This window comes from Leucoraja erinacea, chromosome 27 (assembly GCF_028641065.1).
Source record: "Leucoraja erinacea ecotype New England chromosome 27, Leri_hhj_1, whole genome shotgun sequence".
Taxonomy (NCBI): domain Eukaryota; kingdom Metazoa; phylum Chordata; class Chondrichthyes; order Rajiformes; family Rajidae; genus Leucoraja; species Leucoraja erinaceus.
The window spans coordinates 14816479-14836572 of NC_073403.1; the positions used below are offsets into that span (position 1 = coordinate 14816479).

Sequence of the window (20094 nt, forward strand, 5' to 3'; positions counted from 1 at the left end):
GTTGCAAGGTTAAGGGCTTTTTTTTAAATCTGTGGAAGTATTTGGTTTGCACTTTCCCGAAAGATGTGTGCACAAATTCAGAAGTCCCTGGTCAACCCACAGTGGAACACCAACTCATTGCCCAGCATTGAACTTGTTCAATGAACCTGCACTATGTTAGACCATGTTAGATGCAGTGCCACCAGGGAGAGGATTGGTTATCATAGGGAAAGCTTCGTTTCAGGCAATTTCCATTAACAAAAAATTAAAATAATTAATTTCAAATATGTTTTACTCGTCGTGCGGTTTTAAATGTGTAAATAATCAAAAAAAAAAAGGTTTTCCTAGTCTGACTAATTTTTTCAAATGCAAGTTATAACGTTTTGCCTTCCGTCACAGTGAGGCGTGTGGGGGAATCGCTGTGGTGGATGTTCATGTTAAAAATGTATTTGGGTGTCTTGTTGGTCTTTATCGGTATGACTGTATGGCAAATCAAATTCCTCAAATGGTGTAAAACATGCTTGGCTAATAAATTATGACTATTATTATGATTATGATTATACACGCTTGTAAACCATTTGACACAGTACAAGCTGCTTCAGTCCAGTGATCTGGCTCAGCTGACAATTTACACAGCTTCAATGGGTTAGTTCAGAGCCAACACTGTGGTGTGTGTTGCTGCTGCTGCTAGATCTGCCAGAGGTTAAGTATAGACATAGTGGGAAATTTACCAAAACCAATTAGCCTTTGGAGTGAGGGAGGAAACCAGAGCACCTGGAGAACACCCACGTGGTCACAGAGAGAACGTACATACTCCGTACAAACAGCAGCCGTAATCAGGATCGAACATGGGTCTCTGGCGCTGCAAGGCAGCAACTCTACCGCTGCACCACTGGGCTGTCCATGCTGAAGGAAGACAGCTGGGAGATGCTTGACTGAAACGGAATCCATTTCTCTCTAGCCTGCAAGATTCCTGAACAGAATATTTGAAGGGAACACTTTTCATAGAAAACGGCTCAATCATTGCGGTAAATCTAAAAACATAACTTTATTTGCTGTAAATTCAGGTTAATATTCAAGAATAACCTTAACTTTTACAACTCTCAGTGTGGACGTGATTCTTTCACACAACTCTCTTGCTAAAACACAACTGTTTCATTGCAAGCTAATTTCTAAGTTTCCATCAGGAGCTTGAAACTCTCTACAAATTAACTGATAAAGACAACTTGGCATTTGGCACGAATGCCTAAGCCATAAGGTCTCATTGCTGTTAAAACAGTTTCAATAGTTGTGCTGGACATTCACTTGGCTCTAAGTCTTTTTTGGCCATTTGGGCCTCTGGAAATTCTTGCTGCTCCTGAGATCCCAGCTGAAGATCCCAACTGAAACGCTTTTCCAGCAGGGACCTCTTGTCCTCACATCTACTGTTGGTTCCTGGGCTATCTTCTGCCAAAGACACCTGCTGAGGCTCTTCTCTCTTGCCCATAGTGAGAATGCCAGTAGCTTGGTTCTCGAGGCCATGAAGGAGATGGTGTAGGCGGTTCTGGAAGGGCTGGGCATTGGTTTTCCGCTTGCCCAGAGTGAGGATGCCGGCTGCATGGTTTCCAGTTCCACGAAGGAGATCGATGACCTTGCAGGAGCACGTTTGCTGGCAGCAGCACTTGGGAACTCTGGGGGAAGCGCTGACCAAGGAGCAGAGCAGGGCCAACATCAGAATAACATCCAGCTTCTGCAACAGCAAGAACATACAACAGTACCTTAGCTCAAATGTGGCATTGTAAGGGAGACCTGTGATGTCAAATCAGTTAGTTTTTTTGGATAATTGGAAGTCATGATACGTTGAATTACAATTGAAACATTAGGTTAATTGTTATATGATCTGAAAAATCTAGAGTCTGGACAGCACTGGCTTCTCAGAGATGCAATGTTTGGATGTGATGTTAAACCTACTTAGGTGAATGTGAAAATCTATTTCGACGGGCAAGGCAGCGATCCCCAGCATTCTGGCCAATATTTATCTCACAATCATAAAAAACAGATTATGTGCAGTTTTTGGAAACTTGTTAAGTGACAAACAGCTGACCAATTTCTCACAACAGTAATTATATTTTAAAAGCACTTTGTGGGCTTGTGGAGCAAACTGAAAGGGACCTGGAAGCATCATTTAATGTCAATCTTTTTATCTTTTACCTTCCTTTATACAGGTGCTGCTTGATGTCTCCAGAGTTTTCTGCTTGGATTTCACACGTCAGCTTCTGCAGTATTGTGCTTTTGTTACTGATTGAGTTCCACATTCGATTAGAACGCAAAAATAACATGATCTGTTGCTTGATCTCTATCTTTGTTTACGTGATTTCAGCTTCCCACGGAACTTCTGGCAAATGCGAAGTGTTGGGGTGATATTAGACTGTTTTCAGTGCTTTACTTCCCCGTTTACTGCATTTGCCTCATACTGTATATGTTATTCTTCCTTTGTCCTGCATGTTTTTATTGATACTTTGCAACAATGATTCATCTCTATTTAAAACGTAATGCCATTGTAAACTTTTTACGCAAGACAAATGCAGTGATCAGGGACATTCAATCAGCACTCAAAACAATCTAAAATCACCTTAGCACTTGGCAAATGCAAATGTGTACGCTACTCTGACTTTTCCCATTGTAAATACTGGACAGGTAAATACATGCAAGAGGTACTTAATCTTCATTAGATGGAAGATGGACTCCACTAAAACTAATGCATGTAACTAACTCAATTCAGCCATATCCACATTTGTGGGTATTCAGTAATATGCGCTGAAGAGTATTTCTGTAAATATATATTTTGTGCCCTTATACCTACAATTGCATCCAGAATGCTTTGTGCAAGATCTTTTGTTCTTTTCAGAAGGTTTAAGTTTCAGTTTAGCATCTAAGTCTATTATTAAAAGCTTCACAACCAAAGCCACACCTCCGCAATAATGAAACCACTCCTGATTGCTGATAAGTTTGTTCAAGTTGAGCACATCAATAATAATGTGAACCTCCTTGACTCACTGCAAGTGTTATTAATGACAATAGAAATTAAGCCCAATGCAGTAGATCACAGCAGGGATGTGACATCAATGTGCATCTCCAGCTCACAGGGTGGAATGGAGTCGCGGGAGGGAGGGTGAAAGATGAACAGAAATAAGCTGGCTGGATTGCAGTCAGAGTGTGGTCTGGCTGCAAGAAGATCAAATTATATTTAAATCAATTGGAATAAGAATATAATGCGTCAGCACAGGCATGCAGGAAAATGGAAATCAGACAAATGGTTACAAATATAAAAACTATAAACGTAACTATAAATATTTCTAAATTTCTTAATTTATAAATAGAAATGTGAAATATTAAAAAAAAATCTACAAAGGCATTAAGGTTCAAATAGAGATGAATCATTAGTTGGAATACATCAAATAAAACGTACAAGTCAGAATAGCACACAAGGCAAATGTCAAAGATTTCTGCTTTTGATGAATTCACAACATGGTTTATACAAATTAATATTTTAGTGCTTTCTCTCCATCCTTTTTGGTCAAAATTTCATTTAGGCAACATTTCATTAGAGAAGTATGTTGAATAGCTTCTGGGGGAAAAACAATCTGATTACCAACAATTAAATGCATGATATAAAGGTGGTTTTGACACTGATGTGAACCAAGGTGGAGTCGGTGAAATCACTTCCCGAAATCCAAGATCCAAAAAATTAATATAAAAAGGAGCAAGGTAGAAACCGTGTTTAAATCATCAAATTCATCAAAGCTCTTTAGAGTAAGTTAAACATCTATCCCCATTGAGGAGACACAAGAGGATGTAAATGTTGGAATGATGAACAAATATGAAACTGGCTGGAGAATCTCACCAAGTCAAGCAGCATCTGTGGGGGGGGGGGGGGGACATTGTCATTGTCTAATAAACCCTGTATTAGAACAGATGAAGAGTCTCGACCCGAAACGTCCACAATTCCTTCCCTCCCACACCACCCACTACAAGTGCTGCTTGACCCACTGGGTTCCCCCGACAGTTGATGTTTTGCTCAGTTATCATTGTCAGGCAGTAGACTTGACAGTCAATTTACACAAGAATAAGGAGGGGGAATAAACCAATAACTCATTCATTTAGCAAATTCATTGGAAAATACATAAGAGCCAGGTCATGGGGGGACAACTTTGCTGCATGGAAACATCTCACCCAGACACCACATCTCTGATAATGAAATGTTAAGTTTAGATTTTTGAATCCACAACCTTCTATCCCAGAGTGATTAATGCAAGCCTCTTAGTTACAGCAGACTTCGTTTTAGTTCAGTTTAGTTTACTTTAGAGATACAGCACGGAAACAGGCCACTCGGCCCACCGAGTCCGCACTGACAAATGATCCCCACACATTAACACTACCCGACAACACACTAGAGACAATTTTACATTTACATCAAGCCAATTAGCTTACAAAGCTGTACGTCTTTGGAGTAAGGGAGGAAACCAAAGATCTCAGAGAAAACCCACACAGGTCACGGGGAGAACGTACGAACTCCGTACAGACCAGCACCCGTAGTCAGGATTGAACCCGTGTCTCTGGCGCTGTAAGGCAGTAGCTCTACCGCGACACCACCGTGCAGCCACACTCACAAAGCGCAGAAGCAAATGAGAGTTACACTGGGCCAAACGATTTCAACCAACCACACATATAACAAATCAATGTTTTTGTCAATACTTGATGAGAGTTTTGACATCTTGGTGATTACGCTTCTTGGGCTGAGGTTCAGCAGTGAAAGATGACAAATCTCCTTTAGATAAATTCAAATGAAACATGTCTGTAACTAATAAAATAGATAATTATAGAAAAAAACAATCAAAGGTTAGTTTCAGTTCTCCTATATCTGTCTTCAATATATCCAGCTCCTCACAATTTCTACATTTCTTCCATTCACCTTAGTTTTTCCCTTCTCTTTTCTCTGACACCTCAACCTATACCCCATTCCCCTACCACCCCAACCCACATCCCAGCTCCCCACCTTTCCCCCTTATAAACACACATGGACATTACTTTCATTGCCGTGGTTTCCATCTTCACCAATCCTTTGTGGAACCGAGCTATCGTGCAGAATATTCTTGCCACAGGTGCTTCAGTCGTTTTCTTGAACTGAAGAGGAACCAATCTCTGATCCCTTATTTATATTATTTTCATTCCGTATTATCTCTCAGCATTCTTTGTTCAGGTACAATGGAGCCATTCCAACTGACCACTGCAACAGTGATTCACATCATCTTTCTTCAATTAGAGTTTCTCATTAGCTGTTACACCATTCACTTTGAAAACAAATGGAAAATAGGTCATCTGTAAGCACTGATATTATCTGGAATAAATGTCACTCTTGGATTTGTGCTGTGAATGAACTGCTGGGAGTTTGAGAGGGAGCCAGTTTGTTTCAGCATATCTATTCTTCCTTTCAAATTAGCCCCATTCAGCTTCACCTGAATATGCCATAAATATATAACCCAGCACTAATTAGCTGCTGATCACCAGAGGAATGAGCTATTCCTTCCTGGAGACGCAGCTCATTCAACCTTTATACATTTTGCTCTTCATTCAGTTTTTGTTGGTCATGGCTTGCATCTCATTCCACAAATACTTTCAATACAATCTTATTATCTCAAGTTTTTGCGACTGTCGACAACTAAAACATCTCTTCCAATTTAAATCTTGCCTTGCATTCCCAAGCACGATAGGGGAAAATAAAGAAGGGTCTGAACCCTAAACTTCATCCATTTCTTCTCTCCAGAGATGCTGCCTGTCCCGCTGAGTTACTCCAGCATTTTGTGCCTATCTTTGGGGGAAAATAAATATGTTATAGTATAATTAAGCATATTGTTTAAAGTTATTTTTTCATGGTCAATAAAGATACTTACGTTTTTTTCTACAAAAATTCTTCACCTCTGTCATGAATTCTCAATGTGTTTATCGGTAGGTGTAGAATGTCCATAAAAAAACACAAAGATGCTAATATTGAAATTGGGTAGTCAGCAACATCATTGCATCATAAACCATTCCATTAAAACCTCTGTTGTAAATTATGTTCAAAAACTTTAAGCGCTGTTCCCTGTAAGCAAGAATTATTTCCCTGATTTCAGCTAACTCCTAATTCTTAAGCAGTTTTATCCCAAATTTCAGTTGGAGATAACCTTTTGCAAAATTTTTATTACTGCATTTTTATATTCAGATGTAATCTCCTTCACCCTTGCCGTGTCCCCATAAAATAGTCGTTTTCATTTCTCACTTGGTTTCCAAGGAGCAAAAAGTGCGAAATTAGCACTGATGCAGTAACTGAGACCTGGATGCTGGTTTATACATCCACAGCTCCAGGGTTAGGAGGCTTTGGGTGGGATGCATGTGTTGGTTAGATGAAAGAGAGGATTGGAGAAAAGAAAAGTTTGTTTTACACAGCACGCAGGCAACCAGGTTCTCCTTTGTTGAACTAGCCAGGTAACATGGACTCAGTAAAGGGACCATTTTAGTTCCCTGTACTTGTCCGGAGATCATATTGTCATCAATGGATACATAAGAGACTGCAGATGCTGGAATATTATCTGTGTTTGTGTTTCAGGCACTTATAATTCATCTCCTAATACCAGTGTTTTTTTTTTGATAATGGCACAATAAAATTCTTTGCTATTTTTAAACTAAATCCGTTTAATATTTATGCCAGAATGACTGTGGATCATGCCTTGAAGCAACAAAACACAGAGCTCTCACCCGCTGCCAGAACATGACTCACAGCCAGCTGGTCTGGCATTGACCCTGTAGACTGAGTCATGGTGTCATAGTCATCTAGCACAGAATCAGGCCCTTCGTTATTATTAATTTTATGTATTATCCCTCGTATTTGTGGTTGGAAGATAATCTTACCTTTGCTAACTTCTTATCACCAACCTGGAGAAAACAGAAACCAAACTCATCCAATTTGCAGCACAGACTGAGGCCATTCAATTCTTCATGTCTGTGAAGCTCTTGCAAGATCCATCCAGCTAGTCCACTCTCTTTCTCCACAGCCATCGCCTTTTCCCCTTTTTGGTACCTCATACATATAGATTTATTGAAGACCTTTCAAAGGTCACTGTTTGAATGCAAAGTTGAACTTTGAATCAATTTCCAAATTCAGTCATCTTGGAACTGAGGTGCTCGTGTGCCTTGCAGTCAGTTCATAGGCTTAGAAACGTAGAAAATAGGTGCAGGAGCAGGCCATTTGCCCCTTCGAGGCAGCACCGCCATTCACTATGATCGTGGCTGATCATCCAAAATAAGTACCCCGTTCCTGCTTTTTCCTCATTTCCCTTGATTCCATTAGCCCCAAGAGCTACTTCGCTCTTGAAAACATCCAGTGAATTGGCCTCCACTGCCTTCTATGGCAGAGAATTCCACAGATTCACAACTCTCTGGGTGAAAAGTTTTTCCTCATCTCAGTCCTAAATGGCCTACCTCTTGCTTGCTTTTCTCCAGAAATCAGTTGCTGAGACAGTCGTGAAGTGGGGTCATGATTAATGCTCCACTGCTGGTGATATCCGTACTGCCAAGGCTGGCATATTATAGATACAAAATGTTAATATTTTAATTTGATAATTTTGTTTAAGTGTTTTTTAAATTGCTTGAGCTTTTTCCGGGTCTACGTCCGTGCCCGCCTGTCCCTGGAGAGGGAACACGCGGTGTCCATGGGGACTTTGGAGGCCTCCCGTGAATGCTGGTCGCCGTTGGAGGTCGAGTGTTTTGTTGATAAAGTTGACGTTATATTAATTTGATGATCGTTTGTTTGTAAACTGTCAACATAGGCAGTCTTTGATTGTGTTAATACTCTATGTTTATTTTTATTTTTTGAATAAAAGTAGTTTCATAAAATAAAAAAAAAATAAAAAAATTAAAAAAAAAAAAAAGCTGGATATTTGGGGTGTGTCTGAGACTCTTGGATCAGAGGCAGGGCCATGTCCATTGGAGAAGAGCCAACTCCGTGAGAGTCCGCAGAGCCCACACGTGCTGTCCTGACCCTGGTAATGAACTCCCATCTCCCATCGTCCTCATTGGGGACCTTTGAATGATCTTTCATTGGACTTTACCTTGCACTAACTGGTGTACCCTTTATCCTTCATCTCTACACAGTGGATGGCTTGATTGGATTCATGTATATTATTTTCTTTGACTGCAAGCAAACAAATGCTTTTCACTGTACCTCAGTACACATGACAACAATAAGATTTGAGTTTGAGTTTAGTTATTTATCATGTGTACCGGGGTAACATAGAAACATAGAAACATAGAAAATAGGTGCAGGAGGAGGCCATTCGGCCCTTCGAGCCAGCGATCATTCATTGCGATCATGGCTGATCCTCCCCAATCAATAACCCGTGCCTGCATTCCCGCCATATCCCTTGATTCTTGGTTCTTGGTTACTTGGTCCTCCAAAATATTCCAACTGGAATTTAAACTGGAGGTGGTGAAGGGAGGGATTAAGCCAGAAAGGGTTATTGGGAAGAAAGTGCTACTTTAAATTTAGTTGCATCTGGTTGGGTAACTATAGTTTGGTGTAGATTATTCCATGCTTTAATTGTGCGGGGGAAGAACGAATTGCTGTACACATCTGTCTTTGTAGCTGGGATCACAAATTGGATCGAATGCCCTCGTCTGCTCCTAATTGGTTTGGGTTTGGTGTAGGTCTTGTAGTCTATGTCGAGCTGACCATTTAACATTTTGTAAAAACAGGTCAAACAGTGAGCTTCACGTCTGCCTTGGAGACGGTTCCACCCCAGGGAATTCAGAAGTTTGGTGACACTCGCTTCTCTCTCATAGGTGTTAGTAACAAATCGAGCGGCCTGTCTTTGGACACGTTCGATGGATGAAATGTTTTTATCTGTGTATGGGTCCCAAGCTGCAACTGCGTAGTCCAAATGAGGTCGAACGAGGGTGAAATACAGCTTCTCCTTGACAGAAGCTGAACAATGATGAAAGTTGTGCCTCAGGAAGTTTAGGACACCTGTTGCTTTCACTGTTGCACGATGAGTCTGACCATTCCAACGCAGATCATTCTGCAATTTGATGCCAAGATACTTGGTTTGTTTGGATTCTTCAAGGGTGACACCAAGTATGTTGTAAGATTCCGCTAGCCCCTAGAGCTCTATCTAACTCTCTCTTAAATCCATCCAGTGATTTGGCCTCCATTGCCCTCTGTGGCAGAGAATTCCACAAATTCACAACTCTCTGGGTGAAAAAGTTTTTTTCTCACCTCAGTCTTAAATGGCCTCCCCTTTATTCTAAGACTGTGGCCCCTGGTTCTGGACTCGCCCAACATTGGGAACATTTTTCCTGCATCTAGTGAAGTACAGGGAAAAGCTTTTGTTTCGCACTAACCAGTCAGCGGAAAAACAATACATGGTTACATTCGAGCCATCCACAGTGCACAGATACATGATGAAGGGAATATCGTAAATAACATTTACCGTAAGATAAAATAAACGAAACAATGTTTTTGCAGCCTCAGCTTCTCCAACACTGAGGAATGTGAAACACTACAGGAAGAACGTTCAGCTCCACTCTTGTACCTAAACAGTTCTCTCGGTGGAGACATAAATCACTGCACTTCTGAGAAAGCAGCTTTAGCATTAGCAGGCTTTTCTCCAAGTGCCCCAATGTGCTGCTGCTCAGCCCAGCAGCAGAGAGGCAACTGAGGCACGCCGCTGAAGGAATGCATACATGTACCCTGATTGAATGGAGGAGAAAGTGGCATCTCAGGCTCAGGTATTGCTGGCAGCCATGTGTGTAGGCAATTTTTTACTGCATCTGCCAGTATTTTCTATGTTTCTATGTTTCTATGTATTCCTGGCAGCCCTACATGTGGCCAATTATTGACTGCACTCATGCCATAGAGATTGCCAGAAATAATCAGGACCTTTTCATAGACAGAAAACTTTCCACTCTCTCAATAAAGAAAGAAGGGTCTCAACCCAAAATGTCACCAGTCTATGTTCTCCAGAGGTGCTGACTGACCCTGCTGTGTTACTCCAGTGCTTTTTGTCCTTTTATGTATTAACCAGCATCTGCAGTTCTTTGTTTCTGCATCTCCATTATCTCAACATGTAGGTCGTTGTGGAAGATATCCAGAAGAATATCACAATGGTGAATGCCTTGTTTACAGGAAGTACAAGTGATTTAGTAGTGCAGCTGGTAGACCTTACAATGCCACAGACCCCAAGTATGACCCTAGCCTCAGGTACTGTCTATGTGGGGGTTACACGTTTCCCCCCCTACACCGCGCGGGTTTCATCCAGGTGCTCCGGTTGCTTCCCACATCTCAAGGGGCGGCACATTCATGCAGCAAAGCTGCTGCCTTACACCTGGGTTAGATCCTGACCACGGGTGCTGTCGGCACGGAGTTTGTACGTTCTCCCTGTGACCGCGTGGGTTTTCTCCGGGTGCTCGGTAAAATTGTACATTGTAAATTACTAGTGTGTAAGATATTGCTATTATATGGGGTGATCACTGGTCGGCATGGACTCGGTGGACCAACACGTCTGCTTCCGTGCTGTATCTCTGAAGTCTAAAGTAAAGATGTACGGGTTTGTAGGTAACGGCCTCTGAAATTTGCGCCTAACATATATGAAGTGGATGAAAATGTTGCCCAACAAAACCTTTGTGAACAGGTGATCGATGGTCAGCATGGACTCGGTGGGCCGAAGGGCCTGTTTCCAAGATGTATCTCTAAATTAAACCACGAGGGAGTCCCCACTGACAGGCAGTTTCACCGGCTGACACTGCTGGGTCTCAGAGCTGAGGGCTATCCTCTCTACCTGTGTAGCTACTCGCATCTGTACACGTTCAACCCACAACAGCTGAGCTCAGACACAATGCGAGCCAGAGGCAGCAGAGTGGTGCAGCTACTAGAGCCACTGCCTCACAGCACTAGTGATTCAGCTCACCTCGACCCAACATCAAGCCAGGTTGCTGCCACACAGCAGCAGCTTAAAATTCTTCTTGTACAGTGATAGAATTGTCATCACATTGATCAGTACACTATCATCTTTTAACGGTAGTTCAACCTATATTCATTCTTGGTTATATGACACCCTCTACTGGATGAGACCACGCTCGCAGACACACAGAGACATGCATGAACATTCAAACACTTGTACACACACCACACAGAAACATCAAGAGACAAGCGTGTTTAAATATCACATGTATTTGCAACAAAACAATTAGATTCTTATGCCCCCGTCCCACTTAGGAAACCTGAACGGAAACCTCTGGAGACTTTGCGCCCCACCCAAGGTTTCCGTGCAGTTCCCGGAGGTTTCTATGTTTTATAGAAGAAGCGGAAACCACTTTCGACCATTAGGGAGGCTGACAAAAACCTCCGGGTACCTCTGGGAACCGCACGGAAATCTTGGGTGGGGCGCAAAGTCTCCAGGGGTTTCCGTTCAGGTTTCCTAAGTGGGACAGGGGCATAATGCTGCAGCTTTACAGACCCATGAATGCAGTAACACACATGTAGATATTCGGTAAATACACAGACAGATCTTTCTCAGATAATTCCTTACATAAACTTTCTCTACTCTATCAGTCTGAAGAAGGGTCCTGTACTGAAATGTCATCTATACATTTCGTCCACAGATCTGCCTGACCCATTGTATCCCTCCAGCACTTAGTTTTTCACTCAAAGTCTTTAATGCTCATTTTAAACAACCTAACAAAGTTCTACGAAGGTTCTCTCCCCACCCCCCCCCCCCCCCCCCCCCCCCCCCCCCCCCCCCCCCCCCCCCCCCCCCCCCCCCCCCCCCCCCACCGACTCTCTCCCCATGTATCTTGGCGATAGAGGTTAGATCTGCATTCAGGAGGATAAACTCTCAGAAAATGACAGGACAGGACAAGACAGACACCCCAGATATACAGACATCCCATTATATAGTTAGCAGGCCCAGCATGCCTCCTGCCCACCTCAATCACAACCATCATGGATGAACCCCAAGCCACTGAGAGTATCACAGCACCAGGGTCAGAGATTGAGGAACATGGTAACTGAGCATGGATATATATGACACAGGTTCGATCCTGATTATGGGTGCTGCATGCATGGAGTTTGTACATTCTCCCTGTGACCACATGAGTTTTCTCCTGGTGCACCAGTTTCCACCCACATTCCAAAGACAACAGCTAATTGGCTTCTGTAAAATTTCCCTAGTGTGCAGGATTTACTATTTTCAATGTAATGTACGTACAGATTTATTGACAATGAGGGCGGCACTGTGGTGCAGTGGTAGATAGACCCTTGCAGCTCTAGAGACCCAGGTTTGCTCCTGACTACGGGTCTTGTCTCTATGGAGTTTGTACATTTTCCCTGTGACTGTATTTGTTTTGCTGCAGGTGCTCAGGTTTCCCCACTCATTCCAAAGATAACAGGTTTGCACATTAATTGGCTTCTGTAAATTGTCCCCAGTGTATATGATAGAGAACTAGTGTACGGGTGATCGGACTCGATGGGCCAAAGAGCCTGTTTCCGCAATGTACCCCTAAACTAAATATATAAAGAATGATGTATTGTGTAGGATTCATTATTTTCCAATCTAATGTACTTACCATTTTATTGACAATTAAAAACATGGTCATCTGTCTCAGCCATTTCAATTCACTTCTGTTGGTAAGTTATAAATAGAAGCATGCACACCATGATATGTAGAATATGAGCGGATAATGATATCCCTATGAGGGAGAATCATGACAGGAAGTGCCAGGTGCATCGTTCCAATGGCAGGAAATGGGCTCAAACAGTAAAAAAAATTGTCATTCAGCCATCGGCCCGATTTCGAAAGTTACAATCGCTGGTTAAATTAATTTGCAAAGAGATGATCGACAAATCTCTTGCTAAACTTAACAGGAAGTCAAATAACTCTAACTTTTGCTTTGCACAAAATGACCATTAAAAAAAAATGGTTCTCAAATTCCTAGGTGTTCTAATTTTAACAATAGTATCCATTCAAAATGCAGGTTTCCATGGATTTAATAATTTTTTTATCAATTAAAATAAAACCAAGCACATGTATTCACCAGCTTGTCCAGTCAGTCTGGTATGTTGCTCTCAAATAGCACTAATTAACGAATGGCAATTTGACTCCTTTTCAGCGTAGAATTCAGAGTGAAATCTCAGAACAAAATGCATAAAACTAATTAGTCCATTGGTTGCAGGAGCTGCAGTGAAAGGCTTTCGCTCGTTTTTTCTGTTACTATAAATAACCATCCTGATCAAAGTCCAGTTGTACTCCCTACAACAGCCGCATCATCTGGATTGCAAGCATCCGTCCATTTAGCGTGCCTCATGAAATCAATATTTAAACTATCTGACTGGGAATAAACTGTATATAGGTAAGTTGCCAGTGGGCCATTGGCCTGAAGTTCAAAGTTACAGTCATTATTTAAATTTATTTATAAACAAATGATTGATAAATTAGTCACAAAATTCATATAAAGTCACGTAATTCTGTAAATCCCTGTTGTAGATCATAGTCAAGTATTTATTTTCACATGCACAAATACGGTGAGCTGTGGTTACCGTGAAAATCTTGCATGCAGCAGCATTATAGGCACATAGACATCACACAAAGACAAGGTTTATACATAAAACATCTACGACATCAAAAGGGAAAAGACTGCAAAACAAACAAGACGCTGGTGCAAAAACACAATTAGAAAGTAAGTCCATGGTAGTGCAAGAGGTGATTCCGATTACCCATGATGAGGTTGGATTAAGGTTGTGCAGCTTGGTTCAAGAACCTTATGGTTGTAGAAAAGTAGCTGTTCCCAAAGCTGGTGGTGAGGATCCTTGATGATAGATGCTACCTTCTTGAGGTAGAGCTTCACGTACAGTAGATGCTTTCGGTGGTGGAGAGGTCCATGATGTTAGTGTATTTTGGTCCCCTAATTTGAGGAAGGACAATCTTGCTATTGAGGGAGTGCAGCCTAGGTTTACAAAGTTAATTACCGGGATGGCGGGACTGTCATATGCTGAGAGAATGGAGTAGCTGGGCTTGTATACTCTGGAGTTTAGAAGGATGAGAGGCTATCTCATTGAAACATATAAGATTGTTAAGGGCTTGGACGCGCTAGAGGCAGGAAACATGTTCCCGATGTTTGGGGAGTCCAGAACCAGGGGCCACAGTTTAAGAATAAGGAGTAAGCCATTTAGAACGGAGACAAGGAAACACTTTTTCTCACAGAGAGTGATGAGTCTGTGGAATTCTCTGCCTCAGAGGGTGGTGGAGGCCGGTTCTCTGGATGCTTTCAAGAGAGAGCTAGATAGAGCTCTTAAAAATAACGGAGTCAGTGGATATGGGGAGAAGGCAGGAACGGGGTACTGATTGGGGATGATCAGCCATGATCACCTTGAATGGCTGTGCTAGCTCGAAGGGCAAAATGGCCTACTCCTGCACCTATTGTCTATTGTCCATTGTATCGGGTACTATTTCAAATCTCTTTAAACTTCTAAGTATGTAGAGGTGCTGGTGTTTCTTCTCTGTGATTACATCTATGTGAGGGGCCAAAACATGCTACCTCAGACGTTAATGCTCTAGCAACAATTTGTTTAGAAAATACAAGGTTTTTCAGACTGGAATGCGACAATATCGGTTTCCAGGTGAAACGGACTATTCAATAAATTCAACAAGGTAGCATTGCAAGTAGAAATTAGATTACGTTCTGAAATACAGCAGCTATCAATCACTCGCAACCAGACCAGGTTTTCCGTGCACTGCTGGTGCAACCCTCAGCAGCTCCCAGCTTGGGTCTGGGAATATGAATGAGCTAAGTCACCTTTAAGTTATACCAACTCTCCTTCTGGCCCCCAATCACTTGACCCAAGTCCAACCACTTGAACCTTCTTCCCATTCACAACTGTGTCAACTGCCGGTTACCCATGGTTTCCACACCTTCACCCATTGCTGGACCTGGCCCCAGCTGCAGAATTACCCTCGAGCTACCCACACTGGCCCCAGCAGACAAAAGGTACACCGCAGTACAAGATGCATACAGAACCTCACGATTCCATTACAGCCGTTGTTGCTCTACAATTCCAAGAGGTTTCTGGTCTTGTTTAATAATACCTGTTTAATTTAGTTTAGAGATATAGCATGGAAACAGGCCCTTCGGCCCATCGGGTCCTCGCCGACCAGCGATCCCCGCACATTAACACTATCCTACACACACTGGAGACAATTTACACTTTAAACAAGCCAATTAACCTACAAACCTGCACGTCTTTAAAGTGGAAGGAAACCGAAGATCTTGGAGAAAGCCCACGCAGGTCACGGGAGAACGTACAAACTCCGTACAGACAGCACCCAAGAGAGAGAGAGAGAGAGTCAATTTAATTGTCATTTGGACCCCTGGAGGTCCAAACGAAATGCCGTTTCTGCAGCCATACATTACACACAAATAGACCCCAGACACAACATAATTACATTTCACATAAACATCCATCACATAGCTGTGATGGAAGGCCAAAAAAACTTATCTCTCCACTGCACTCTCCCCCCCCCCCCCCCCCCCCCCCCGATGTCAGAGTCAAAGTCAAAGCCCCCGGCTGGCGATGGCGATTGTCCCGCAGCCATTAAAGCCACGCCGGGTGGTGCGAGGTCGCACACCGGGTCTTGGTGTTGGAGCCCCCGGTGTGCGCTCGCAAAGTCCCGCGGCCATTCCAGCCGCGCGGGGCAGTGGTGTCAGGCCCCGCTCCAGGAGCTCTTCAACCCCGCAACACGGGCGGGAGAATTCGCCGTTGCAGGAGCCCTGAAAAGCGGTCTCCCTCCAGGGATCCGCGGGCTCCCGGTGCCGCCGTCCGCAGACCCGCAGTAGCAGCCTTCGCATCAGCAGCAGCAGCGGCATCGGCAGCAGCAGCAGCAGCAGCAGCAGCGGCAGCAGCAGCAGCAGCGCTCCTCCACCGCTCCACCCGCTCCGGTGTCGGCCAGCTCCGCGACGGCAACGGTCAGTCGGCACCAGAGTCCCCGGCTTCTTCCCGTTGGAGGCCGCTCCTCGTTGCGGCCTCAACGACACCTGAGACCCGACGAGAAAAGGTCGGGTCTCCAGTACAGGGAGAGATTCAAAAAGTTTCCCCCCCCCCTCCCACCCCACCCCCACCCCCCCCACACACACACCCCAACATAAAATAACAAAAACTACATAAAAACACAGACAAAAAAATAATAAAAACGCGGACAGGCTGCAGAGGCCGCTGCTGGCCAGAGCCGTGCCGCCTACCGGATACCCATAGTCGGGATCGAACCCAGGTCTCCAGCGCTGCAACGTTACCACTGCACCACCGTGTCGCCATAAAGCATGTGTCTTTCCTTTCAAGCTCTCCTTAGTTTGCAAAATGAATGCATAGATATGTATAGGTCACTTTTAGGAAATCAAGTCTTCACAGCCCATGTGAGCCTTGCCACACCATTACCTAAAGGGGACTTTCTCAGGCTGTGCAGTCCTGGAACTACTTTAGTTAAAGTATTCTTTAAGTAAAATACTTCATCCTGGTGGAGTTTGTCCATTCAATCACAAACCCTCGCTCACTAATTATAAACCCCTTACACCCACCTCTATATTCAGGAATGACTCTCAATATACTGTAGATGCTCCATGACTAACACAAACACACTGCACAAAGCACTGGCCTCTCCCACCATACCCAACGCTCTAACTACTAGACTAGCCCCACTACCCAGACCCATAATGTGTAGGAAAGAACTGCACATGCTATTTTAAACCAAAGATAGACACAAAAAGCTGGAGTAACACAGCGGATCAGACAACATCTGTGACCCATAATCCTTTTTTAGATTCCAGTGCCTAGTCCTGAAGGCCTATTCTATAGCACCTGATAGCTCAGGCCTCAAGGGCTATACAATTACGTAGCAGTGAGATCTCTGGTCCACCACGTTTCCAATTTAATGTACCTTTCCAGGTGCCAGAGGATTTGAAGACAAAGGACACAATGTCCACAAAACAATACATCCTATTATTCCACTGTTTCTTACCTTAAAACATGTTTGTTGAAAATGCAGTACATTTTTAAGTCTTGCAAACATACCTCAGAGAGTGTTGGATCAGTTAGTTCTGCATGAAAGCAATTTTCCTTGTTCAATGCAGAAAGCTGCTGCCGTAACCACTTGGAAAATTAGGACATATTTACTTTCAAGTATAACGGTGACATTTTCAATTTTATTCACATTCTTGTTTCAGGTAAAGCATTCGATTGAAATAGATCTACCTTGTATGTTGCATCTACATCCTGTCTGCAAACATAATTTCCTCTTTGCTATGAATAGATTGTCACACCGTCCTCCCACACAGCCATCACTATTAGCATTTTGAGCCTCTGTATTCCATATCCCAAGTCTTGACTGCGGTGGAACCCTTGGCATCCAAGGCAACTCTTCCATTATTTCCCAAATTGTCATAAATTTACACCAACTTATAAACAATGTAAAAACCATCATAAAGGTCTTACAAGAATATTATATTATAGTTTAGTTTGGAGATACAGCGTGGAAACAGGCCATTTGGTCCACCGAGTCTGCGCTGGCCAATGATCACCCGATACTAGTTCTATCCTACACACTAGGGCCAAATTACAAGAGCCAATTAACCTGCAAGCCTACATGTCTTTGGAGTGTGAGAGGAAACTGGAGGAACCTGGAGAAAACCCATGCGGTCACAAACTCTGTACAGACAGCACCCATAGTCAGGAGCAAACCTGGGTCCCTGGTGCTGTAAGGAATCAACCCTACTGCTGTACCACTGTGCCACCATATCTTTATTTCCATATCTTTATTCAGTCATTCCCCACACTTCCACTTTATTTCCCCGTGTACAAGACAATAGAAGATCGATTAGACATATTTTGTGCAGATATGCAAAAAGAATTCCCCAAAATTCCCAAGCAAAGATCAAAGAGACTGTCCTCTGATCTGTGTGTATATTTCAATGCCCTGCAATCTTGAAAAGCTTTCTACTATACTTTCTCTACTTAATTCAGTGTGAGTTTTCAACCTTGATGACATTTTTTAAAGATGAAACACAGCACTTATTCTTATATTAATAATAACTTCTATTTGTATTCAGCCTTCATAAAACAAAATGTCTACAGAGGCTTCAGAGAAATTTTTTATTAAAAATGGCACAGAGCCACAAGGACAGAGTGCGGCAGATGACACAAAGTTTGGCCAAAGTGGTACATTTTTCAGGATCATCTTAAAGGCAGAGAGAAAGAGACAGGGAATCGGAGCTTTGGCAGCTAAAGGCACAGCTGCAGCTGTGAAGTGATAACATTCAGGGGTCGAGGCAGGAGGACAGAACTGAAGCAGCGCAAACATCTCAGAATCTAATGAAAGAAGGACTCCAGAGATAGGGAGGGACGGGGAGATGCAAACAAGGGTGATATTTTTAAACTCAAGGCATTGTTTAATCAGGTGTCAAAGGGTGATGAGAAAATGGGATTTGGTGGGAGTTAGTGCACAGGCTGAGTTGTGGGTGGCCTGACATTTATGGGTCTCGGAGGGATGGAAACTAGCCAGGATCATTTTGGAATGTAGATGATGGACGGCCTCAAATTAATGAGTCATTTGCCGGTTTCAATATTATCCCTTTCACTCACATGCTGGGCCACAATGTTGTTCAGGACAGTATTCGCAGGACTTCCTCCTTCTGCCATATTCATGACAAGACGTTGTATACACCATTCATGACCAGAAGAGGTAGGCATTTCTTTAGTTAGAGTGTGGAGAATCCTTGGAATTCATTACCACAGAAGGCTGTGGAGGCCAAGTCAATGGATATTTTTATGGCAGAGGTAGATAGGTTCTTGATTAGTATTGGTGTTGGGGGTTATGAGTAGAAGCCATGAGAATGGGGTTAATAGGGGAAGATAGACCAGCCGAGATTGAATGGTGGAGCAGAATTGATGGGCCAAATAGCCTGATTCTGCTACTATCACTTATGAACTTATGACTGCAAAGTATGTCTATAACATGCATGTAGTCCAAAATTGCATCTTCTCAAGGCTCAAAACTCAGTGTTTGCCATGTCTTTCACTACTCCTGGCATTCCCTTCTTCTCTGCCCAATGTTGATCCCTTACTTGACGGGAATGATGGAGAGAGGAATATGTTGAGCCATGAAGTTACGCACTGTTGTGGTGCAGACTTCAGCTGATGGTCTAATGAATCTCATATATGCCCCGTTTTAATCTGCTGGATCTGTTTGGAATCTATTCCTTTTAGCATGCTGGTGTTGCTAGTGGCAGTGGATGAAAAGTTGCTCAAAAGGCAAGAAAGTGCAGATTCAGTGGTAAAAAAGCCAGATTTCAAAATTACATGAGGTTTTTTTAAATTGCGAAGAAGTCAGCACTTATTCTTCAAAGTTTTAAAGAAAAGATCAATGTTAATCTTCAGGGAATCTTGGACAGAGTTAGGGAAACATAATGTCATTCAGCATGGAAACAGGCCCTTCATCCGAACATCCTCATCACGCCAACCAAGATGTCACATCTAAGCTAGTTCCATTTGCCTACATTTGGCCCATATCCCTCTAAGGTTTCCTATCCATATACCTGTCTAAGCGTATTTTAATTACTGTTATAATGCTTGCCATAACTACCTCACCTGGCAGCTACTTCCATATACCCACCACCCTCTAAGTGAAAGAAAATGTCTCCCTCAGGTTCCTATTAAATCTTACCGGTCTCACCTTAAACATGTCTCTAGTTCTTGATTCCCCTATCCTGAGTAAAATACTCAGTTGCATTCACCCTATCTATTCCCGTCCTGATTTTATACATCTCTATAAATCACCCATTAGCCTCTTGCGCTCCAAGGAGTAAAGTCCTAACCTGCCATCCTCTCCCTGTAGCTCAGGCTCTCGAGTCCTGGCAACATCCTCATGATCGTCTCTGCACTCTTTCCAACTTAATGAATCCTTTCTATGGCAAGATGACCAAAAACAGAACATAATAATCGGCAATCACCTTCTGCAAACGCAAAGACAAATCTTAGAATGTAGAAAGAAGGAACTGCAGATG

At 43.0% G+C, this 20094-nt stretch overlaps 1 protein-coding gene across 1 annotated transcript; it reads right to left on the reverse strand.

The window, feature by feature from the left end:
- Positions 1–874: 874 nt before the first annotated feature.
- On the reverse strand, positions 875–5825 carry hcrt (hypocretin (orexin) neuropeptide precursor). Its single transcript, XM_055657132.1, has 2 exons — positions 5047–5825; positions 875–1708 (listed from the first exon to the last, which is right to left on the reverse strand). Exons 1-2 carry the CDS (start codon positions 5065–5067, stop codon positions 1250–1252), a joined length of 480 nt encoding a protein of 159 aa, XP_055513107.1. The 5' UTR covers positions 5068–5825; the 3' UTR covers positions 875–1249.
- Between the last annotated feature and the right edge of the window lie 14269 nt (positions 5826–20094).

Coding starts and splice junctions, on each gene's coding strand:
- hcrt (XM_055657132.1), bottom strand. CDS start 5,067: ATGGAAACCACGGCAATGAAA. Junction 1,709..5,046: donor TGGAAACCACGGCAATGAAA/GTAATGTCCATG, acceptor TTGCTGTTGCAG/AAGCTGGATGTTATTCTGAT.